General features: G+C 38.9%; 2 protein-coding genes across 2 annotated transcripts; one reads left to right on the top strand and one right to left on the bottom strand.

Moving 5' to 3' along the window:
* The first annotated feature begins 5273 nt into the window (after positions 1 to 5273).
* Positions 5274 to 21739, top strand: LOC143881743 (phosphoglucomutase, cytoplasmic). The gene is made up of 19 exons (XM_077384997.1): positions 5274 to 5346; positions 5459 to 5551; positions 6324 to 6405; positions 9465 to 9520; positions 11569 to 11682; positions 11809 to 11871; positions 12421 to 12540; positions 12640 to 12740; positions 15493 to 15552; positions 15852 to 15951; positions 16242 to 16399; positions 16509 to 16604; positions 18171 to 18234; positions 18527 to 18608; positions 18685 to 18860; positions 18960 to 19036; positions 20834 to 20966; positions 21233 to 21349; positions 21468 to 21739. The coding sequence occupies exons 2-19, from the start codon at positions 5471 to 5473 to the stop codon at positions 21537 to 21539; spliced, it is 1752 nt and encodes a 583-aa protein (XP_077241112.1). The 5' UTR covers positions 5274 to 5346; positions 5459 to 5470; the 3' UTR covers positions 21540 to 21739.
* STN1 (Nucleic acid-binding, OB-fold-like protein) lies at positions 19817 to 23752 on the bottom strand. The gene has a single exon (XM_077384998.1). The coding sequence runs from the start codon at positions 23568 to 23570 to the stop codon at positions 23076 to 23078; it is 495 nt and encodes a 164-aa protein (XP_077241113.1). The 5' UTR covers positions 23571 to 23752; the 3' UTR covers positions 19817 to 23075.
* Between the last annotated feature and the right edge of the window lie 387 nt (positions 23753 to 24139).

Here is a 24139-nt window from a genome sequence, read left to right as displayed (position 1 = left end):
CATGGGCATCCTATAATTCTGGTGGTCCGTGGCAACTTGCGAACAAAATTGACGAGATCAGGGACTTGGTTACTCTGATCCGTCCTAAATTACAACACCGGCACCGAACAGCTAACGAGATGGCGGACAATCTTGTGCGGGAAGGGGTGGACCGGGAGTCTGTCATTGTTTCAGCTCAAGGCTCCCTTGATCTGTAATGGGATCTCATGTAAGGTCTGATATATTTGGGGGACGTCTTGTCCCCATGTACTGATTGCCATTATTGGCTTTATTAATAAATTGTCATCTTCAAAAAAAAAAAACAAACAACGAAAAAATTGTTATTGCCCTGGTTTGATGATTAACTCCTTTTCATTGAGCTTTTAATCTTTGGCCATCTTGGTCCTCAGGTCCCAACACCTATATTCATCCTTTAAAAGATGCAAAAGTTGTTGATACGTCCTTCCCCATTCAACTCTAAGCATTCCGTTTGATCAACAATAGGTACTCTCCCATTTCCTTAACCAATTGACTTCTCTTTCTGGTAAGGTCGAGACACAATTTCAAGATCTTAGGACGAGTCGTATGAGGCAGCTCACATATGGTTCGGGAGCTAGGTCCCAATGGCTTAGTCCAACACTTTTATATTAGCCAGTCATCAGTTGGAAACAGGCAAGATGGTGATGAATTGCGATTGGTCCGAACCTTCGACTAGTGGCTTATTGCGACCTTGAAGTGCTTGTTATCACTGAAATGAAGGAATCTTTCCATCCAAGTGAAAGAGAAGGTTAAATGGAAAATGTTGTGAACCAGAAATCTTTGAAGTTACGAGAAAATATGAAGCAGAAAACTTCGTATCTATGTATAGTTTTACACAATACAGTTAAGAGACAATGTGGTGAACAAAAACCATCCTTCACATTCTTACAGCAGATTGGAAGTGGAAAGTGACTCCTCTAACACAGTCTTGTGGGCGAAAGGAACTAGCGACGGTCCATGGAGGCTTGCTAATATTATGGATGAAATAAAAGATATGTGTTTGCTCCTTTTCTCTTATTCCTAGAAGTGCCAATGAATTGTCTGATCGTTTAGCTAAATTAGGAGCTTCTAGCGAATCATTTTATATGGGGCAATCCTTACCCCCTGAATGTGCACATGTAATCCATTTTTTTTAATAAATTGTTATCTTCATAAAAAAAGAGACATTGTGGTGAACCATAGCTCGGTGGTTTTATATAATTAAGTCATTTCTTAAAAAAGTTCCTCTATATTGTATATGTTATCTTTTGGAAGTTGAATGAAGACTTCAGTTGGAGGGCTTTAAATAAATCCTACTGTGCATGTCACTTCTTCCAACCAGGTAAATCATGTATTGTGACTATGCTCATGGCTGAAGAACATTAGTGTTTTCTGTACTGATAAAGTCATTGCATATTATAGGCTTTATTGCAGCCATACTGATTAACTATGCTAGTGTTCTTTAATGTGGTTTCTTGGAGCTTCCGTAGTGATGCATGACTATGGAGACCAGTGTGATTTTCCATTGGGGGAAGTCATAGTGACCCACATAAAACATGGACAGGTCCCATCATTTCTGGGTTGGTTCCCCAGTTTTTGCCGATGGAGAATGGTGTGGCAGTACATCTTCACATTACCTCAACTTTTTTCTCGTACGATTGTTAATCTTTTTACCATTTTTTCTTCTGTCTCCTATTTAGCTTAAAGTGTTCAATTATGCTGCACTATAGTGTTGGTGCACAATCGTTGTGTTGACTAGGGTTACTATGATGCATCCCCCTTTTTTTTTTTTCTTCAAAGTTCCAAATCACCATCAGTCTCCTTTTAAGTTTATGGAAAATGCTATTCAGACAGTCTGCTTACAACTAGTAATCCACCACATCAAACAATCTACTCTTCTAGCCAAGGCCTTTTCTGCCTTTTCCTGGAATTTTAAAAGGTTTTCGTAAAAAATATATTTAAAAACTCTCCCTCCCTACGTCCCTCACCCCATCTCTCCCTCCCCCTCTATCTTCCACTCAAACCGGTCCCTCTCCGAATAGAATGGGGATCCATCCTGAAAATAGAAGATGCAAGGGAAAATCTCTCTCATTGTACCATCCACTCCCATCTCCTTTCACTCTCAGATCCAACCCCAAATTCCAAGCCCATTCTCTCCAACAAAAACCATAAAAGAATTCCTTCAAATCACAAAATCAGAATTGTCGGATCATACAATGACGAGGATCATATCAATCTACTCATTTCTTCCACTTCCCAACAAAAATCCTCCAAAACTTTCTGTATTTCCCCAGAGCTAGATGTTGGCAAAAAATCCCTGCGCATGGATGCCTGCGGTGGTGCTAGTAGCTCTCAGAGATGGCCAGGCTGCAAGGGCTTTCTTCAATGTCTCTAATTTTGCCTACTCTTAAAGGGAAAACTTGTGAAAACGACCCTCCTCCCTGTTGAAGCCAACAATTCCTAGGCCTGAAGGTTGAGGTTCTCGAAGGAAAAACTTGTGCAAAATTGCCCTTCCAACACTGCACTTCCTTAAACCTAAGGCCACTGAAGGAGATAACCCTCAACCCAAGCTTATATTCAAAAACCCACAAAAGGGCATGCTAGAGGCAACAAAATGGCTCAAAAAATGCTACCCCTCTCAAAGGCAACAAACAGGTTCAACACGAAGGGAGGGGAAGATGTGGATTTTAGCAAGGTGCCTTGGATGTCACGGACCACAGGACCAGTCTTTGTTTCCTTACATCCCAGGGGGCACATGCTTAGTACATGAAAGGTTGGTGTGATCTTTAGAGAAGTGTTGCTAAAAAAGAACCCATATTTTCCTGTCTTCCTAGTAGCCACCTGTTACTTTGAATTTTCCAAGAACTGAGACAAGACCCAATAAGCAAGGTTGAACAGAGAAGCATAGGGAAAACCATCTTTCCGCCCATTCTTGTTCTTGCTCACCCTCTTTCTGTTTACCCCTACTACCTTTCTCTGCAAGTTTGAGGGTTATCTTGTTCTCTCCACTTTGTCTCTGTTCTTCCTTCTCCATCTTTCCTCACGTCATTACAGTACATTTGCCGTTCTGGTTGTGGCCATCAACCAACAGCGTTCTCCGTCAAGAAGGTCAATGATTAGTGCAGCAATAACATGATTGGTGCGGGGTGAGGGGGGTTAAGACAAAGAAACCCGAATTTTGTTTTGTTTTCATCTTTTAATATGTAAAGATGCTTTTGCTTTTTGTTTTTTGTTTTTTGTTTACATTTTTAGCATCTTTTGTCTGTGCTTTCTGCATTTATAATTAGCACACTGTAATCTTGTTTGGGCCCATCGCACTGGTACCCCATCTTCAGTAGTAATCCAGCGTCTGGAGTCCACAGTTTGGAATTTGGGTTGGCTCCATTTTATAAAATATGTGAACAGCATGGTTTAAAATTTCGACCGAAATCCGAAATTTCGGATACTGGTGGGGACCGAAACCGCAATTTTCCGAAATTCCATTTTTCGCCCTTTACCAAATTTCAGTCTAATGACATTATTTATTAAAAAAAAAAAAGTTGCAAAATTTCGGCCGGAATTTGGAACCAAATTACCAAATTTCGGACTGAAATTTCGGTTTTTGGTGGGGTCCGAAACGGTTACCGAAACCGAAATTTTAAACCTTGGCGAACAGTACCTGGCATCTCTTGAAAATGGCTTGCAAAAAGGTAGTAAGCTGGGCTATACTATATGTAATTCTTTTCCTTGTAGTCAAGTTGTTTATCTTTTCTCATGCGAATAAAGTAGGAAATTTTAGAAATATTTTTTCTTTCCAAACTTTTCCAGATAATTTCTGCAATCCAAACAGGGCCTCAAGGAAGAAAAAACCTCTTGCTGTTGTATCATCTCTGTAACACCTCTTGCTGTTGTATCATTTCTGCAATCCAGATAATATCCTCAATCATCCCAAGTTTTGCAAGTTGATGTCGTCTCTGTAACACCAACAAAATCTTGTAGTTTCGTAAGGAAAAAAATTGTATGAAAACATATAAGACAGTCGGGGATGATGCCTTGTTAGAGTTGTCTTGGATCAGCTTCAGAGGGTGCTAGTAGGAAGGCATTGCTTCTTCCCTTGGCTTAGAAGAGTGAATGGAGTTAGATCAATATGTTGATAAACGTATAAAGGATTAGGTGGCGTGGGGAATGGAGTTAGAGTTGTCTTGGATCAGCTTAAGCTAATTACCAAGGATTTTTATGGAGGTTAGCTAGGGAGAGGTCTCTCAAGTGAAGAGACCCATTTGTAAAGCAGGTTGAAGAGGTATTAGATCAACGGCTTTGATTAAAAACTCATTTGCATGTTGGGCCAAAAAATTGTGTTTTTCCATTGACCCTATTAGTGACTTTTGCCTTAGTCTACAGGCTATTCTTTAATGGGATTTGCTAGTGTCCATCGCAGAAGGCATTTCGTGGATGGGCTATTGCATGTGAGAGCAGCCAGAGGCTCACTTTTCGACAGATTTTGTCTTTATTCATGAGGTGGATGCTCTCACATGCAACAGTCCATTCGCGATTTGCTTGGACGCTAGCAAATCCCTTCTTTAATAAGGTTCTTATATGATGAACGCACATGCGAGAACACAAAAGTTCAAGTGGGGGACAGAAATTGGAGGGTTAGAGTTGTCCAATATGAGTGGATTTTGGTCCATGGCCATCAATATGATATTTAGTCTTGCAAATAAAAATGAAAAAAGAAAGGTGTCTGTCTCTAAGTTCCTACTTTTCCATGCATGTCGCTGGTATATCACTGGATTTGGTGTCAATTAAGGGAGTACAAGTATGCTATGTCATGTGGGTCCTACAAAATAATCCCAATAGAATGATCCTAACCCTCCGATCTGTTGAGGGATGACACATTATTCAGATCAGAGGTTTATGATCACCCTATAAGAAGATTTTAAGAGCACAACCAGTTAATTAAGGACCCAACTAATGAGTGTGTTAGATCGTCGAACCATGTGGGCCCCACGAGAGCAGGAAAGTTATCAAACCAACGGCACAGATCCACTGCCAAATGTATGGTGATCAGGTCCATGATATTCCTTGGTCCCACATTCAGACCTTAGACGAGAATGATGATAAAAGACGTCATTGGTTTTCGCATGCCTCATTCTTACTTTGGAATCAGATCTTACATTTCGGCCTAGATCTGGACACGGTCTGAGTCAGACCCAATATCCACCGTCGAACCCGTTCTCGTTCCTTTCCCTAAAACCCGCGCGGTTTAAGTACACGTGGCTTAAAAAAACCGCATCATCCACTCGCACTCCAAGATGATTTAATTTCTTTTCGTGTTCTCGCTTCTCTCCAACGCCACCCCAATCCCAACCAGTGAGTGACACCTCTTCCTTATCCTGTGCACCCCTTCCCCTTATTATTTATAGCAGTCTCTTCCTCATTCGCATTCTCATTTTCACTTCCTTTTCATTTTTCAATTGTGCAGAGAAAGAAAAAAATGGTGATGTTTAAGGTTTCTCGAAAAGCGACCTCTCCCATCGATGGCCAGAAACCTGGAACTTCTGGTCTGAGGAAGAAGGTAATGCTCAAATCTAGGGTTTTGCTTCTCGATCTCCTTTTCTGTCCAGGTTTTTTTATTTTTTATTATTCATCCTGGTTTTAGATCACATATCTATAGTTTACTCACGTTCGATTCCGAGATCGATGGTTAAATATCTGTCCTTTTTTCCGATTCCCGAGGTCGAATCGTTTGAATGAGGATTTCTTTCTTCCTGTAAATGCATGTATTCGAATCTTTTAATAGAGGATTTCGATTTTATGGATCGTTCGTGATTGATACTTTTGCGTTTATGGATCCGTTTTTGTGATGTTGGATCGATCTGTTTGCTGTTTTCGATCTGGTAACTGCATTTCTATTTATTTTTTTTCGATTTAGTAAGTTTTTTTCATGAGGTTTTGCCATTTTTTCTTAAGTAATCGAGGAATTTCTTCTTATATCTAGTAATATTTTATCAATTTGTTTATGAATAACTCCCACGGCTTTGCTGTTTTGATTTTAGTTTCGTCTCGTGTCTGGCAAGTGACAAGTCATTAATATTGAGAATCGCCTTAAGATAGAATTTGCAATTCTTTTGTTTTTTGTTTGAGATTGGACTGCTCTTTTTATTGGTTCGGACAAATGATACAAATTCACTAGTTGAGTTGAGTAGAATACGCGATCTCACTGTTGTGATGTGCGACTAGTTATTTCCATATTTCCTATTTTTCTACGTTTGAGCCGAGTACCTCAATGTACTTTGTTGATGTGTTAAACAATTATGCAATGACCTGGGAGGTTTTTTTTTTTCCAGGTAACTGTATTCAAGCAGCCTAATTACTTGCACAATTTTGTCCAATCAACATTCAATGCTCTTACACTCGAAAAAGTGAAAGGTTTGTTTCTGTTTGCTTTTATCTGCCTTGCTCATTCTGCCATTAACATTACTGTTCTAGGGATATTTGAATTTATTCTTGTGTGGTAAACACTATTTCCATGGATTATTGAGGTGTGTTTGTGAATTCTCGATTTAATGGAATCAAATTATATTGGAAATTTAGCGAGTACATTCAATATGCTTCCGACTTGTTTAATAGTGAGTAATTTCAGACAAATTTGCTGATTTATACTACAAATTTAATTGATATTTCTACATTTCTTAATAATCAAGAGTAGTATTTAAAATCGGACTATGATGAGAGGAGTCAACTCGGCGAGTCAATGATTGAGACGATCAACTTTTAATTAACCCGGGTGAGTCAAAGGAGTTTTCAACTGACTTGGTAGGGCAGACTCAGACTTGGACGAGAGCTTGGCTAAGGTAAAACAGAGTTGACTTGGGCGAGTCAATGATTGACTCGGAGAGTTTTTAAACAAGTGTTCAAGAGCCCTATTGCATTTATATTGTATCCATTTACATGTGTTCCGTTCTTTCTTGTTTCAAGAAATTCAAACACCAGTGCTGATTAGATAATATTTCATGATTTTTGGTATGTTATTGTATCCTAAAGATGTACTGCAGTTGCCACCTGAAGCTAATACTGTTAGATTGAACACACTGAATAAAAACAGGAATTACCGAAGGGCCAGCCCTTACATTATTAAAATAGAGGCAATGGTTGCATGAGCACTGCAGCTTGTTTTGAAGCCTACACAAGTTTTTCCTTTTCTCTGATTCCTCTAGCTCAACTTCGAATACTCTTTAGGTTCATTCACCATTTTTTTTGTTGATATCATCCTTCGAATTTGACAACTGCCCCAAATGTTAGGTCATTTAAGGGATTGGCTTTACTACTGCCTATCCCCTGTGGACGTACTTTCATTAGAACAATTACTGATATTGTGTGAGCTTTACTTTGTGATCCCTGAATTGATTTTGATCTTCCAGTAGTTAAATGAACTTTTTAATCTTTATCTGGCATTGTTGGAGGAGTCATTTTATAGTGTTTTGTTTCTGCCCTCTATCCTCAAAAGAAGCCATTCTCAACTCAACTCAACTCAACAAAGCCTTTGTCCCAAACTAGTTGGGGTCTGCTAAATGAATCCTTTAGCCAACCCCTCTATCCTCAAAAGAAGCCATTCCAACAAGAAATTATGATTAGCAGATGGGGCTGTTGTGAGCAAGTGTCATTTGCCAAGCTGAATCTTTTCTTACAAGTTATTGCGATATTTATTCCATTCACCAAATTTTTTTGTATGATTTCATCCGTCAAATTTGACTATTGCCCCAAATGTTAGCTCATTTAAGGGTTTGGCTTTACTATTGCCTATCCTTTGTGGTAGTACTTTCATTAGAATCAATCACTGATATCGTGTGAGCATTCCTTTGTGATCTCTGAAGTGATATTGATCTTCCATTAGTTAAATAAACCTTTTGATCTGTGGCTGGCATCGTTGGAGGAATCTACAGCCTCTTGTTTCTGCTCTCTATTCTCAAAAGAGTCATTACAACAACAATTTATGATCAGCAAGTGGGGTTGCTGTGAGAAAGTGTCATTTGCCTTGCTGGATCTCTCTCTTACAAGTTATTACAATATCTTTATGCTTTTTGTCTGAGTTTTCTCACTAGTTTCTTTCTTGCTCCCTTTAGATGGGGTTTGAAACCATCAGAGGAACTTCTTTTGTGTCATTATACCTGCTGTCTGAGTATCACTAGTTGGAGGTTCAGTTTTTATTTAGCGGCAGTAGAGGTTAGATCAATGTTTCGGAGTTTTGACTTCATTACCTCAAAATATGTGAATATCACCCTCAATTATGGAACCAAAGTCCCGATGGCTCCTTTTCAGTATGTTAACTCACTCTATTACAGTTTGATTGGTAACCCTAGGGAACCCACCTTGTCTAAGGGGATATGAAAGATTCCCCCACCACTCTGGGTGTTGGCATTCTGTTGGATTGCTTGCCTTGGTAAGATGCTCATAATGGATCACCTTTATCACAGGAACCATATCATTATCAATCATTTTTTTATGTTCGACTTCATTGCTTGCAAATCACCTCTTCATTGCAATTCCTTGGCAAAGTTTTGGAGCTTGACACCCTCATTGTTGGGAGTGCTTCTCTGAACATGATCCGTTTTGTTAGAGATATGATCCACCCATGGCGTTTTGGCAACCCGGACGAGGAGATTTTGGACCACATTGAGGGACACAAGATTGTTTTTCAGCACATATTCGGGTCTGCCAGCGAGCGCGGATGCTGATTCACTCGCTTATAGCGGTGTTAGCAAGAGGACGGTGATTTTTTTATCAGATTCCTCCCATGGATTTAATTGGGTTTCAATTTTTCTGTATTCCTCTTGTATCTCATCTGTTCGGCCGTGACCATCTTGGTTGAAGGCCTTGTATTTTTCATTATTAATGTATATAATCCCCAAGTATCGTTCGAAAAAAGAAAAAGAAAAGGTGGATGTGGCCTATTTCTTCTTTTGTGTGTGGCACTTACCCCATCACTTGGACCCTAGAGGACCTGCCTAGACTATGGTGCTTCTGTGGGTCTCCTTAGGTGTTAAACCCCTGCCTATGATCACCTATACACCCATGGAAATTGCTTTAACTATGGTGAGACGTATAGGTCATATATCATATATTGTTGTTCTTCTTTGATGATATTTGTAAGGCGACTGGAGTCTAAGAGACTTCACTTGGGTAAGAAACACTATCTTTGTTTTGTTCTTTTTGTATTTTTTTTCCAACTTTGGTAAATATATTTAACCTGAGTTCTATTTAGTGGGTGTAGCTTTCTTTTAGAGCAATTCCCAATTCTTTTATTGGAGTGAGAAGTCATGCATCCCCTGTCCCTTTTTCTTTAGTGTTCTTTTTTTAGTTTTTTTTTGTATTCTACGAGATTTAATCACCTTTACGTAGGATCTTGTCAAAAATATATTAAAAAAAGAGAGAGGATAGTATTCACTTTTTAAATGTGTAACAGTGTAAGCACTTGTTGCTTGATGCAGGGGCTACCCTTGTTGTTTCTGGAGATGGCCGCTATTTCTCAAAAGATGCCATTCAGGTATTGTGGTACCAGATCATGTTTTTCTGAACAAGATACTTTTCAGTAATTTAATTGGATCACATTGATATTCTCATCAAATCAATTAGCTATATCTCCAAAGGAAAACTTTAGTTTCTAAATTTTGGTTCAGAGCTATGAATTGTGATAAGTATATGAATTGCCCAATCAATGATATGGGCATATATTTTCCTTGAATTCATCTCTTTGTCAAGTTTATGAAGATGTGATTGCAAATTGCCACCGACTAGCTGTTGCTTGTATTTTGTGGTTGACAACATCTTTACAAATATCCTTACAACATTCTTACAAATATCCTTTAGGGCCTATTTGGATCGCGGGAATCAGGAATCGGTATGGACATCAAATTCCAATTCTATCCCAATTTCTGCGGTAAAGGGAATGCTGATACTGATTCTGTTGTTTGGGGAGGGGGTGTCAATTGCAATTAGTCGAGAGAGAGAGAGAGAGAGAGAGAGAGAGAGAGAGAGAGAGAGAGAGAGAGAGAGAGAGAGATACCATAGTTGCCAGAGTGGGAAGTGAGTGCGAGAAGCGATACGGGAAGCGAGGGGTTTAGAAAAGAGAAAAGGCGAGAAGTTTTAAAGAAAATAAAGAGAAAATGTTTAGGAAGTATCATTGAAAGTCTATATGAATCATATAATAAGCCTCATTGGAAGCAAAAAAATACATAGAAAGAGTAGGATTGTAGTAGGTTAGGAATGAAGGGTTAATATAAGTAAGGATTACAAGTAGAAATAAGACTTTGTGACTAATTAGAATTACGAGATTTAGAAATTTACAATTTCACATGTTTTTTTCATATTTATCAAAACGAGAAAGATTTTAGGGAGGGAGGGAGGGAGTTTAGAGAGTTTTTTTCGATATTTATCACTAGCAAAATCGAGAATACCAACTCTTTCGGCGGTAACAAGTTCCGCTTGAAAATCCTACCTTTTTTCTGCCCTAGCATTCCCTTTGCGCTTATAAAATTTATCCAAACGCCTGAATAGGCCATGACAGAAAGTGGTGGCGGAAGGTGATTCATTCAATGTGATTCCCACATACATATATGGGAATTGCTAGCGTCCATCGCAAAAGGGATTTCGTGGCTGGTCTGTTGAATGTCAGACCACCCACCTCATGAATGGAGACAAAAGCTGTTGTCTTCATTCACGAGGTGGCTGGTCTGACATGCAACAGAGCAGTTGCGAAATGCCTTTTGCGATGGACCAAAGGATATATATATATATATATATATATATATATGAGAAAACGGTTCCTACACACATGTGTAGATAAGTTATCTACACACTAACTTAAAATACAGTGGGGGCCACATTATTTGGGTGATCTATATATATATATATATATATATATATATATATATATATATATATATATATATATATATATATATGAGAAAACGGTTCCTACACACATGTGTAGATAAGTTATCTACACACTAACTTAAAATACAGTGGGGGCCACATTATTTGGGTGATCCAAACCATTCATTTTTAAGGCCCTCTCATAGATAGGGTGTCCACAAAAACTCAGATCCATTGGATCATCCTAACCATTCGAACTTTGGAGTCAAAAAATGAACTAATTTGTGAAGGTTTAAAGACATCCACTTTACCTCCACAAATCGTAGGGTTGGGATGATTCTATGGATCTGGTTTTTTGTAGACACCCTATCTATGTGAGGGCCTTTAAAATGGATGGCTTGGATCACCCAAACAATGTGGGCCCCCACTGTATTTTAAGCTAGTATGTAGAGAACTCTCTACACATATGTGTAGGAAACGCTCTCTCTCTCTCTCTCTCTCTCTCTCTCTCTCTCTCTCTCTCTCTATATATATATATATATATATATATATATATATATATATATATATACAGCAGTTAATTGTTTGTCCTGTTCTATTCCATGCAAAAGTCTCCCACTTCGTGTTTTTTAAGTTTCCAAATGTTGATCATAGGTCTCGATTAATGTCCTTGTATACAGTATATGCTTTGTGATTTGCACTCTTTAATTGTTTTCACAGATAATAATTAAAATGGCGGCTGCAAATGGAGTAAGACGTGTTTGGGTCGGACAAAATGGATTACTCTCAACACCTGCCGTATCAGCTGTCATACGTGAAAGAGTTGGGGCGGATGTAAGTTAATTTTTATGCTCGAAATGATTCCATTTATCCCTCAGTATTGGTGGGTTGCAAAAGTGCATTATCTTATTGTTTTGACTAAAATTTAATATAATTCCTATAATATCTTTTCAATCTCAGGGATCCAAGGCATCAGGGTCTTTTATATTGACAGCAAGTCACAATCCAGGTGGTCCGCATGAGGTATTTGCATTAGTTTCTTAACTGAGGAAGGCTGTTGGACGGAAATGGATTGGGTTATTGATCCCTATCATTTTACTTACCACTGATATTATTGAAAAAGATAAATTTCTCTTTATGTCACTTGATTTTGCAATGATTTTTAATTTTTCTAAAAAGAAATTCCTTGATTAAAATTTTAAGGATTTTATGTGAGAATTCACAGATAAACAGTCCCCAACTAGTTTGGGACAAAGGCTTAGTTGAGTTGAGTTGAGTTTAATTCCCAGATAAACAGTATCCTAGAAAACCTCGAAATTTTTAATCTCCTGACAAGTTATTGGAAATGATATTTTCCCAGTGTATCGAGTTATCTTGACCTTTTAGAGGTTTCCAAACTGCTAATGTGACTAAGCTATATACAGTTGTGATTGATTTAATGTGCAGGCTCTTAGCATATGACTTACATTCAAAATGTTACACCATCATTTGTGTGACTTACGTCCAAAATCTCGTACGTCCAAAATGTTTCTATCTCGACTCATCTGTATAAATATTGATGCCTTTTCACAGGATTTTGGAATCAAATACAATATGGAAAATGGTGGACCTGCTCCTGAGGGGATTACTGATAGAATCTACGACAACACAAAAACAATAAAGGAATATTTCATCGCAGAAGATCTGCCAGATGTATGAGCTTTATCATAAGGCAGCGCCCGTCATTATTGAAATAGATTGTATGGAATTCTCCCATCATTTTTATGTTTCTACTTTTGGTAATTGCTCCAGGTGGATATCTCTATTATAGGCGTAACAAACTTTAGTGGGCATGAAGGACAGTTTGACGTGGATGTTTTTGATTCAACCAATGATTATGTGAAACTAATGAAGTAAGCAGCCTTTTCTGGATCAGCATAAATCTTACTTTTTGATTCATGTTCTTGATCCATATTTTAATTGATTTGGAAGTGGAACTAGTGGCCGAAAATGTTATAATGGTCACACCATGATTCGCATGACGTCATATAATTTCTTCACATAATGTTATGACGTTGGTATCAAGAATTATGTCAAAACATGTGTTGTATTTCCACTGAAAGCTTCTACCAATTGTGCTAGTATTTTCCATCAGATGGAGTAATCCTACTGAATTTTGATAAGTAGGCTAAAGTGTGGTGAGTAGTTTCCAAATGAATTTTTAATTTATTGCAAGTTTAAGCAGACGTTGGACATGAACATAATAGTATTTACTTTGAGAAATTGACAATTACATGAACGGGCCTGAGATGAACAAAGATATTTAGAAATTTATATACTAGAGAGGGGAGGGAGGGGTGTCAAATTACCCCATGCATTGTGGAATCACGTAGTTGGGATGTGGAGCACATGTCTGAGGTTAGTTACTTACAGCTTTAATGCTAGTATTGGACATGGCAATCTTGAATTATGCAGGCGCATGACATTGCTGCATCTTATTGGAAACAATCATGTGGAAATGCATTTCCTCATGGATGAGCATTACTCTCATGTATACATACTTTATAAATCTTCCAAAGAATCTAGGACTTCCCAACAAACTAGAAATAATCAATGGAATTGGAGACACGCATACACTTGCTTTGTTACTTGGAATTGCCATATCCCCTTAGGAGTACCATATCCCTTAGGAGTACCATATCCGGTATGTGTCGTGGGACGTTACTTAGAACTTAGAAGTGCCATGTCAATGACCCATGGATGAGCTTTACACTCATGTGTGCATATGTTTTCCATTGATCTCCCCCCAAAAATCAAATGATATCCTCAACAAATTAGAATTATTTGATGGAGTTAGAGACACATGTACAATTAAAACTAGAGGAAGATAATGCACACTTGTTATGCTCTACTTAGAAGCACTATTTAAAGATTTCCTGCTTCAATTGTCAACTCGCTCGAGTCGACTTCCTTTTACCTAGGACTAGTTCTTATCTGAATCCGAGTTCACCCTACTAAGTCAATCAAATCTCCTTTGACTTGACTAAATTATCACACACGCTTGACAACTAATGCCACTTTGTGCTTGATTGTATTAAACCATTATGGATGACTGTCTTGGTTATGTGATGGTTTCTAACTGCGTATTTGTGTTTATTCTATCATTTCCTAAATTTCATCCCAAAATTCTATTATTTGCATAGATTTTTATATGTTTATGTGAATTTGCAAGATTTTCACCAAAATTCCCAACCAAAACCGAAAATTTTCATTTCCCGGAAACCGAAATCAAAATATAAAATCGTGGTTAATTGTGGCATGTCATTTGTGCTACACAAAGCTTGTTATCTTATGCCCTCATATTTTAAAAGCTGCATAATTATGTTTCCTTTCGGACTGAGAAGCGGGATAGGGCAGAGAAGGGGAGAACTCCAGGAAAGGGACTGAGAGAGCTCAAAGCTCTACAAAAATGATGACAGGTTCCGGAAGGAATAAGAGAAAAGGAAAAAGAGAAAAAAAAGAAGTCTTGGTTAAAAGTTTCTTGGTATAGGAATCGGGTATAATTTTTTGGGTGTTCCTCGACACAGGTTGTCGTAGGAAAGATCTAAAATTGGCAGTGTCGTTTCCATTGCCTCTCCCCAGCAATGTTTTTTGAGGGTCTCTGACCCTGTATGTGGAGTCAGATATTGAGACTCTGGACGGGAAGGTTTGTCTTCAAGATCTTCGATGAAGATCGCACAAGTTGGTTGGAAGTTCTAATGAAGGTGTTCTATTCAAGATCCTCGAGGAGGATCGCAAACTTTGTTGGATTTTATGGGTGCTTTATTCAAGATCTTCAAGGTAAATGGCAAGGTTTTGGTGGGAAGTTGGTTTTTTTGGTTTTGATGGGGAATGTAAATGGAAATAGTTCTTTTTGGATAGTTTTAATCTTTTTGGGCTTTGGAGCTCTCTCCTTAGCTGTCATACGTTGTAATCATGGGGGACTCGTGGTCCCTTCTTCAGGTATATCTCGTATGAACTCTATATATATATGAGAGAAAGGATTGTACGCTCGAGTGTACCAAGCTTATGGTACGCTCGAGTGCCCAATCACATGTGGGCCCACTTTGTTAGGATGATCCAAAGCATTCATTTGAAAGGCCCTTACATAGATGGGATGTGTACCAAAAATCAGCTCCATAGGATCATCCTAACCCATCCATTTGTGGAGGTCAAAATGGACAGACACTGTTTGCCCACAAATCTGCCCATTTTTGCCCTCCACTTTTGGAGGGGTTAGGATGATTCAATGGAGCTGATTTTTGGTACACACCCTATCTATGATAGAGCCTTGCAAATGAATGCTTTGGATCACCACAAAAAATGTGGGACCCATGTGATTGGGCACTCGAGCGTACCATAAGCTTGGTACGCTCGAGTGTACAATCCTTTTCCTGTATATATATATATATAGACACACACACACACACACACACACACACACACACACACTTGTCAAAAAAAATGTTTCCTTTCTGACTGTCACTTGCCTTTTGTCTTCTTAGCTGAAACGTTTGTGTCAATTCTGATTTGTTTATTTAACAACGTCATTTGTTATACCCAATATATTGGCAAAGCACTTACATCCTTTAACAAGTTAAATCAGCAATTGTTTTTACTGCCCAGGTCAATTTTTGATTTTGAGTCTATCCAGAACCTCCTCGCATCTCCAAAATTTTCATTCTGGTACGTGAATGATATCAAGTTTACATCTAAGATGCAAATTACTTTGTCTACTGATGCTCGCACTGCCATGTTTTGATAATGGGAGTGAACACACCTTGTCTTTTACTATTTAATCAGCTGTCGAAAGCTATTACAATTCCCAAAAATCTCTCGACAGCCAATTAAACAATAAAAGATAAGGTGTGTTTGGTCCATTATAAAAAATATAGTAGTGCGAATATCTGTAGCCATTACTTTTTGCCCTCTTTTAGTATCTAGAGGATATATATACTTCTGTTATGCTATTGCTATTTCTCTAGTTATGATGCACTTCATGGAGTAGCTGGAATTTATGCCAAACGTATATTCATCCAAGAGCTTGGTGCACGTGAAAGTTCATTACTAAATTGCACACCCAAGGTATCTCCAAATTCCGTATATGGTTCTTTGGGTTTAGGAAAAGGGTAGTGATATATCCGCCCCTTTTATTTACTTGGGACAGCCACCTCTGGTGTATCTATGACTGCTGAGGGGCTGATTTACTTCACATGGGAAGGATTCAATGGGTTTGATTGCCACGCACACTGTATTTGGCTGTCCCATGTAAAGAAAAGTGGTGAATTTCTCATTTCCCAATGTTGACAATATTCATCTCTTCAGGTTTTACATTTCCTTTATGTCTATTTTTATGCCTGGCCATGTGCAAACAGGAAGACTTTGGAGGTGGGCATCCAGATCCCAACCTAACCTATGCAAAGGAGTTGGTTGCACGAATGGGATTGGGTAAAGCAAACTCGCAAGAGGAACCACCAGAATTTGGTGCTGCTGCTGATGGTGATGCAGATCGCAACATGGTCCTTGGTAAAAGGTATAACCACAATTGATTTACGATGGGCTTGAATAATTTTTCCCTTGACTTTATGGCTGGTTTTTTTTAATGGCAACTTATGATTGTCGTTTTCCTGCGGTATTATCAGATTTTTTGTGACTCCATCAGACTCTGTTGCTATTATTGCTGCAAATGCAGTTCAAGCCATTCCTTATTTTACGTCTGGTTTGAAGGGAGTTGCTAGGTAATGCTTACATGACAGTTTTGTGTGTTTCCAAGTTTAAGAAAGTTTCTATTTGTTGAATTAGTGATATTGAACTTGAAATGTTTCCACTCTTGTCCTGTTAACAAACAGGTAGGCCTGTCTCTTATGTGGATCTTTTACATGGAGGATGTGTATTGATTGATAGTTGCATTAATGCCTTTCTTAAGTTGGATCTAAACTTTTTTTTGAAAATTGACTTTTATTAAAGAAGCAAAAGCGGGCAGGGAACAAGATGTCCCCTAGTCCCCCTGATTACAGTAGCCGATAGCTAAACATTCAATAAGACCAAATTACAATTGAGGATCCCGCAATTCTGGATCCATATATAGCGACATCCCCTGTAGGTTAACCCCATCTTTGGCTAAACGATCCGCCATCACATTTGCAGTCCTCCTTCTGTGTTCCACAGTTGGTCTGATTTGAGTCACTAAATCTTTAATTTCCGAAATCAAGTCTCGGATCCGCCATTGCCCCTTCGAGGAGGTTGTAGCCCACGCAATTGCGTTTGTTGAATCGCCTTCGACAATTAGAGGTCCAAGATTGTTCCGTGAGAACCATTTTAACCCAAAAAGAAGAGCCATTACTTCCGCCTCATTAGCATCACAAATGCCCCCCGGACCAGAATACGACATCCATATCCTTTCCATGGAATCGAGAGTCACTCCCCCTATTCCGGCCTTACCTGGATTATCCTTAGCACTTCCGTCAAAATTGAGTTTGTACCATCCCGCCGGTGGTGGTCTCCAGTTAGGTTTGATTTTCTCCTTGACATACAACATCTTTCCAGTGTCAGAGGATTTTGCCAATTCCATATTGGATATTCAACCTTGCTTTACCCAAGATATCAGTTCTATCCTGATTTGGAGTAGCACCCAACCTCTTCTCCTCGTCTTGTCCTAAAAAATGCGACTATTTCTTTCTTTCCAAATGTTCCACGTAACAACGTATGGTATCAGATTCCATAGAGCTTGCCCAATTTCTCCAAATGGAAAACCAGTCCATCCCAATAGTACTTCGCTGATGCTGTGCTGAAACACCCAGGCAACATCGAACGATTTCAACATTTTGTCCATAGGTAATTCGAGAACGGGCAATGAAGTAGCAGGTGATCAATCGTCTCCTCATGTTGTTTACACAAGACGCATATACTAGCCATCTGTACCTTCTGCCTCTTGAGCCTATCACATGTGTTGGGTCCCCCATACGTGACAGTCCAAGCGAAAGCCGTAATGCGTGGAGGAGCCATTGATTTCCACACAACATCTCTTTGTTTCGATTTCTTACTACCCTTGTTCATTGATGAGAAAAAGGACTTAGCTGAGAACACACCTTCGGGATCTGGCTTCCATATTCTGTCGTCCTCGTTTGATAATGAGCAATAACATGAGTTCAATTTCTGGAGCATGGACATGAATGCCTGTATTTCTTCCTCCTTTAAATTTCTTCTCAATTGGATCTAATCTGTCTATCTTTGTTTCGGAAATCATCATTTAGTTCTTTGACGCGTCTAATTTTCTTTCGTTAATTTGGTGTTGCGTCTTGCAGGAGCATGCCAACATCTGCTGCCCTAGATGTTGTAGCAACAAACTTAAAGCTAAAGTTTTTTGAGGTATGTGGTAAGGGGGCTGATATCTGCACGGCCCATGTTTTAATATGGGATGAATCACCTTCTTTTACACTTCTCTAATTTGCTGCTGAGAGCTTTTTCGGAATTGTAATAGCTTTAGACAACTGGTTAAAAAGTGTAAAACAATGAGATTTGTTCCATTATCAAAGCATGGCTGTGCAGTTATCAGTCCCCTTTAGTAATAGGAACTTTGATTCTACTCACATGGATCTGATTCCCCTGATTCAGTACCCTTAAATGCATGGCTTGGCCATTTATTTCTATCTGCCGTTAGGTGCCCACTGGCTGGAAATTTTTTGGGAACTTGATGGATGCTGGATTGTGTTCAGTTTGTGGCGAAGAAAGTTTTGGAACTGGTAGGCGTTTTAGCTACTTGTTTGAGAGACTAGAACTTCTATAACGAGCTTACTTGTTTGTTCTCGTTGCTTACAGGTTCAGATCATATTCGTGAAAAAGATGGAATATGGGCAGTTTTAGCTTGGCTTTCTATCCTTGCCTTGAAAAATAAGGACAACCTCAATGGAGGAAAGTTGGTGACTGTGGAAGACATTGTTCGTCAGCACTGGGCTACTTATGGTCGCCACTATTATACTCGATATGACTATGAAGTATGACATTACAAGGACACAATGCATTATTTCAAGACTATTTCCTTTTGATACAATTAGTTAATCTTCTCCTTAACCAGTTCGTATTGTTTTGTGAAGAATGTCGATGCTGGTGCAGCAAAGGAGCTCATGACATATTTGGTCAAACTACAATCCTCTCTTCCTGATGTTAACAAGTATGCTTTCCCACGCATTTTTCCAAGCTGAAATTCTTGTTTGAAAACACTGTAATTACCACTTCTACTTGTGAATTCCCATGCTTTTAGTTCCCTATACTTCCCATATGTAGCTGGTAATTATATCATAGCTTTTACGAAGAGTGGGAGCTCTGCTTTGATGTTATCTAAGCAACTTTTAGGCTTCTTGAAGTTGGTTGCTTCCATCAGTGTCTTTTGTCCGTCTTCCATGTGTTGATTTCTTCTCAAGGAATAATATTGGGATTCAATTATTTAGGAAGAAATAGAAAATTCCCCCATTATATATGCTCAACTATTGTAGATACAACCTAATCTTCTAGGTTGTGTATTTTTAGTCCCACAAGAGTTGCATGCATGCATGGTCATGAAGCATCAGGTTCTTTTCAGAGAAAGTTAACCATATCATTCAACAAAAAAGAAGAAAATACCGAAGGCAAAACCATTCCAGAAACACAAAGAATCCGAAGACTATTGACAGGCGCTAAGCTCCCTCTCGAATGCAAAGTCTCGCATGTTTACATCCATGCAACAAGTTTTAAACATGGTAGCTCGGTTGATTGGCACTCGTGTTTACATCCATGAAGAAAAAGATACACTGAAATTTTGTTTCTAATTGTATATTTTCTTGATATGGTCATAGACATAAGATTGCATTTTATGCTTCAAAATATTTTGAAGGAATCAGTTAGCTTCCCTCACTTCCTCATTTAATATCACTTTTTTTAATGGTTCATTGAATATCACTTCCTCATTTAATAGTTGTGAAAACTTAGAAATTAATATAAAGCATATGTGAGACATGTAGATCTTAGTTGTACATGGAAAGCAAATATTAATCGTGCTTTTGGGAAAAGCCATTTACTTAGGGTGTGTTCTACAATGCTTCTCACTCTCTGTTTTTTAGACCGAGCAAAACGGGCAGAAGAGAATCTCTTTTAGCAACTCTGCTTCCCTCCAAGAATTAATTTCAAATAACCGCCAAATGCTGCTCGAGAGTCGGAACTTGCAGAAGTTTTTTTTGTAAATGGGAGTGCTCTAGAAAATGTTTAGGTGTAGTCTTGACTTCTGTTACCAGGGCTGCATTTGTTATCTGGTGGGCCGATGATTAGAATTTGTTATTTTTAATACCTTTCTCATTCCCACAAAAGGAAGATTTATCAAGGTGCCCCATGATTTGGCCATTTGTATGTCACTGTTTTGAAAGCCAGTCCAGCCTCTAAACCTGCAAAGGTGCTGCTTGATTGAACTGCTGGGAATCTGATCAACCAGACTGCTTCAACAAACCTGGAATTGGATTGTCTAATTTCAATAAGGAAAAATATTAGAAGGCAAAAAAAAAAAAAAATGTTCAAAAATGTTAAATTAACGAAAAAGAATAACATATTTACTGACCTGAACAACAAGTAATATTTCAAGTAGATTTGAATTGGTACAGGATCAGTATAGAACTTGATTTTCATTGCAAAGTTTGCATGTAATTCCCTTTTAATCAAATCAAACATGACATAATTAGAGATCATATTGCATATGTTGGTAGAATAAATATTGCTTTCATTTCAAGCCATTTTATTCAACCGCTACATGCTCTCTTTTCATTTTGCAATCTTATCATTTCACATAAGGCAACAAGACTGGTGATGAAGATCAATGCAGAGGGTTATTTGGGAGATCTATGAATACTTTCAGAATTTATGTTTGGGAAGTGTGGTGTTATGGTCTGATAAAATGTCTAGTAACATTGAATCTTTTAAGAACCTTCGATGTCGCTTGTTACAGAATCATTAAAGGAATCAGATCAGATGTGTCAACTGTTGTCCAAGCAGATGAATTTGAATATAAAGATCCTGTTGATGGTTCCATCTCAAAGCACCAGGGTATCCGTTATCTGTTCGAAGATGGGTCACGTTTGGTAATTCTCTCGTTCTAATATTTCGGTTTTTCGTAAGGCCCCATTTCTTTCAACCTAAAAGTGGACGTAAAATTTAGTTATTTCAACCCAAACCTGACCCAATTTTATGGTGAAAGCTCAACCCAAATTTCCAAAAATCCACCCTAGTTGGGATTTTTTTTTCCAACCATAAGCTTTTAAGCTTCGAAATCTGGTGCTTTGGATGTTGATCATTACACTAATAATTTTTATCACTGCGTCTCTCTAAAGCCATTTTGTAATTCCAGGTTTTCCGGCTCTCTGGAACCGGTTCGGAGGGTGCGACCATCCGTGTTTACATAGAGCAATATGAAAATGACTCTTCAAAGATTGGGAAGGATTCTCAGGAAGCACTTGCTCCTCTTGTAAGAAGCTCTACTCCGTATTTCTCCAGCCTTTACACTTTATTCTGCTGGAAAAAAAAATCAACTCTATAATGATTCTCTTTAAGACGTAACTCTGATGCATACATGCTTTAAATAGGTGGAGGTTGCACTCAAGCTTTCCAAGATGCAAGAATTCACCGGCCGGTCCGCTCCCACCGTTATTACATAGATTAAATAAAGAAAAGTTTCCTTTCCGTTTAGCAGTTTTGTTAAAGGTATTACTGGTGTTGGGTCTAATGGTGTACTATGAGAGACTGCTGAGCCATGATACTCTTTTTTATCATTCAGTCGTATGTATTGTACAAGTTCTCCAAGCTGCAATGCTTGATTGCTTTGAAACCATACAATAAAATATCATTTTTGGAATAACTTACATAGGTAAAAGCTGTAAACTTCCATGTGTCCTGCACCTAACAGGCTTGCCTAAATGTAACACAGAACAAGGGTTCCAAGAAAACAGGAAGTTGAAGATATGAGTAATGAAAGCTGAACAAGTGAGCCCTTGAATTTCCTCACTCTCGGTTAATTATCTGCAAGTTGTCTCCATTGTTTGGCATGGGTTCGCAGTCTCCAATCACAGTTTGCCTACATTGGGGTAGATGGACATTCCTCACAAAATGTGTACAGGGCGATGATAATTCCGGCTTTTGTTTTGATACGGGCAATCCTTCTAAGTACAACAATCAACCCAACCCAATATTGTGTTCTTTGTATCCAAAGATCAACGCGTATTGTGAGTTTACCTTAATGAAGATCAGAACAACCAAACATCGAGAGAGAGAGAGAGAGCAAGCAGATGTAATGCGGGTGCTTCAGAGGGAAGAAGAAGAAAAATAGAAATCAAGAACACAACAAGAGAAGAAGAAGAAAATGGGAGCGATGCTCAACCAAATTGATATTCCATCAATTACATAAGTTTATCAACATTAAAATCCCCTCTAAAGATGGTTTCTAACTCTTTAAATAAAAGAAAAGCAAAGCAAATTCGTTCAAGCTCCTCCACTAGTTCGCTTAGGGACTAACATAACATTAATTGTACTAGAACTTACTAACTTTGACTGTTTTGAGAACTTAAGGACACAGTCCACTAAAACTGCCATAATTTTTTACCCTTTTGTCCAATTTTTGAACACAAATACTTGTTGGAAAGATCTCAAAGATACCTACAACTTTGTAGTTTACTACTTTCCATAATTCAGCCATTTAGAGGTCCAAAATAAAGGTTCAAAAACAGGCAGCAACATTGCTGCACGAATGCACTTGGAACTCCACCAAAACCACATAGCTGCCATGTTGGCACTGCATCAAGAAGGTAAGCTGCCATGTTGGCACTGCATCAAGAAGGTATGGGGTCCACCGTGATCGTTCTGTAGATTTGCTTGTTAATCTAATACTGCAGTTTGATCTTTCCATGCCATACACCACAACTTTCAGAAAAAGATTTGGAAGTACGTAGTAGCACGTTGAAGACTGTTAACAAATAGATCTCATTATGTTCTATAAATCGAGCATAATTTCGAGACTTTACAAAACATGCTTAATTTTCTGAGAGTTTCCAAGGAGTATGAGATTTCTTTTAGAAAAGCAGATTGCATGCGAATAATCTTCTTATATCTAGATTTTCAGATGGAGGATCTTCGAAAGAATTTTGATACCATGCCAAGTTGCCAGATGAAAGGTCCAGATCATGGAAATATTGAAGTCACTATCTGCAGATTCGAGAAGGAGGAGGAGCAACATTGTAACAATCTCGAGCTAACCTAATGCAATCTAACCAATGCAAGATCTCCGAATTCGGATCTTTCTCCACAAAAACATCAGCTACCGTGATCTGCAACGTACCTCTGTAAGAGGTGATCCGACCTCGGACCCTGACGAGGATCCCCAATCGGATCTTGTTGGCCCGATCAGCTGCAATGTCGGCCAACAACCGGACATCAGAAGGGTCGTGCCTAGAGAAGTAGGGAGAGTGAAGGTGGTTGAGCCATAGGATGCAAGGGATGCAACCGGTGCCATCATCGATGAGGAATTTCAAGAAGTTGGGCTTCCGCTCGTGGCTTACAACAACGCCTAGGGTTTCGGCTCTAGAGACGGGCCTTCCGTTTCGGGAGAAGGAAGGAACGTGGTTCAAAGATCGTTGGGTGAGAGAGAGAAAATCGAAGGCTAGGAGCTTCACGCGAGTCCTGCTCAGAGGATCCATGGGGGTGGATGCAGAGCGAGCTCAAACGAACAAAAACAAGGGTTTATGCACCGAGCTTCAGTATATAGTCCTTACAGAAACAAGAACTTTCATGATCTATCTATGCTAACTATTCTCGGGGTCCGTGTGGGACCCACTGTACTGGGATAGGGTTGCCAGTGAGGCACTGAGGCTGTTCTCCACTGGGATAGAAATCCTTGATAAGCTGTTTCAGGTATTAGCTACTCTGCTGGGATTATTTTATCCTGGATATACCACTGCCTAGGGTTAGCTACTTAGCTACCCTGCTTGTATAGTAAAACCCTATACCTTGGCACTGTTCTCCAGGGAGAGGAATTACAACATGGGATGTACTTTTAGTAGGCTCACCCAATTGACTCCAATATGATCCACACAATCCATCCAGTGAGCCCCACCATTGAGATGTCGCCTAGCCGTCCGATCAGCCAACTTGACCATCCGTCCGTTTGCAAGTGTTTTTTTAATCTCTGGCATACCCAATTAGGGCCCACCAGATGAGCTGTTAAGATAATGGCGATATCATGCAAGGGAGCATCCTTTGGTTCCAG

This window comes from Tasmannia lanceolata, unplaced genomic scaffold (genome assembly GCF_043159265.1).
Source record: "Tasmannia lanceolata isolate RefF3 unplaced genomic scaffold, GAP_Taslan_0.1 ptg000007l, whole genome shotgun sequence".
Taxonomy (NCBI): domain Eukaryota; kingdom Viridiplantae; phylum Streptophyta; class Magnoliopsida; order Canellales; family Winteraceae; genus Tasmannia; species Tasmannia lanceolata.
This window is presented reverse-complemented; position numbering and strand designations above follow the sequence as displayed.

Coding starts and splice junctions, on each gene's coding strand:
- LOC143881743 (XM_077384997.1), top strand. CDS start 5,471: ATGGTGATGTTTAAGGTTTCTCGAAAAGCGACCTCTCCCATCGATGGC. Junction 11,872..12,420: donor ATCCAGGTGGTCCGCATGAG/GTATTTGCATTA, acceptor GCCTTTTCACAG/GATTTTGGAATCAAATACAA. Junction 21,350..21,467: donor AGGAAGCACTTGCTCCTCTT/GTAAGAAGCTCT, acceptor TGCTTTAAATAG/GTGGAGGTTGCACTCAAGCT.
- STN1 (XM_077384998.1), bottom strand. CDS start 23,570: ATGGATCCTCTGAGCAGGACTCGCGTGAAGCTCCTAGCCTTCGATTTT.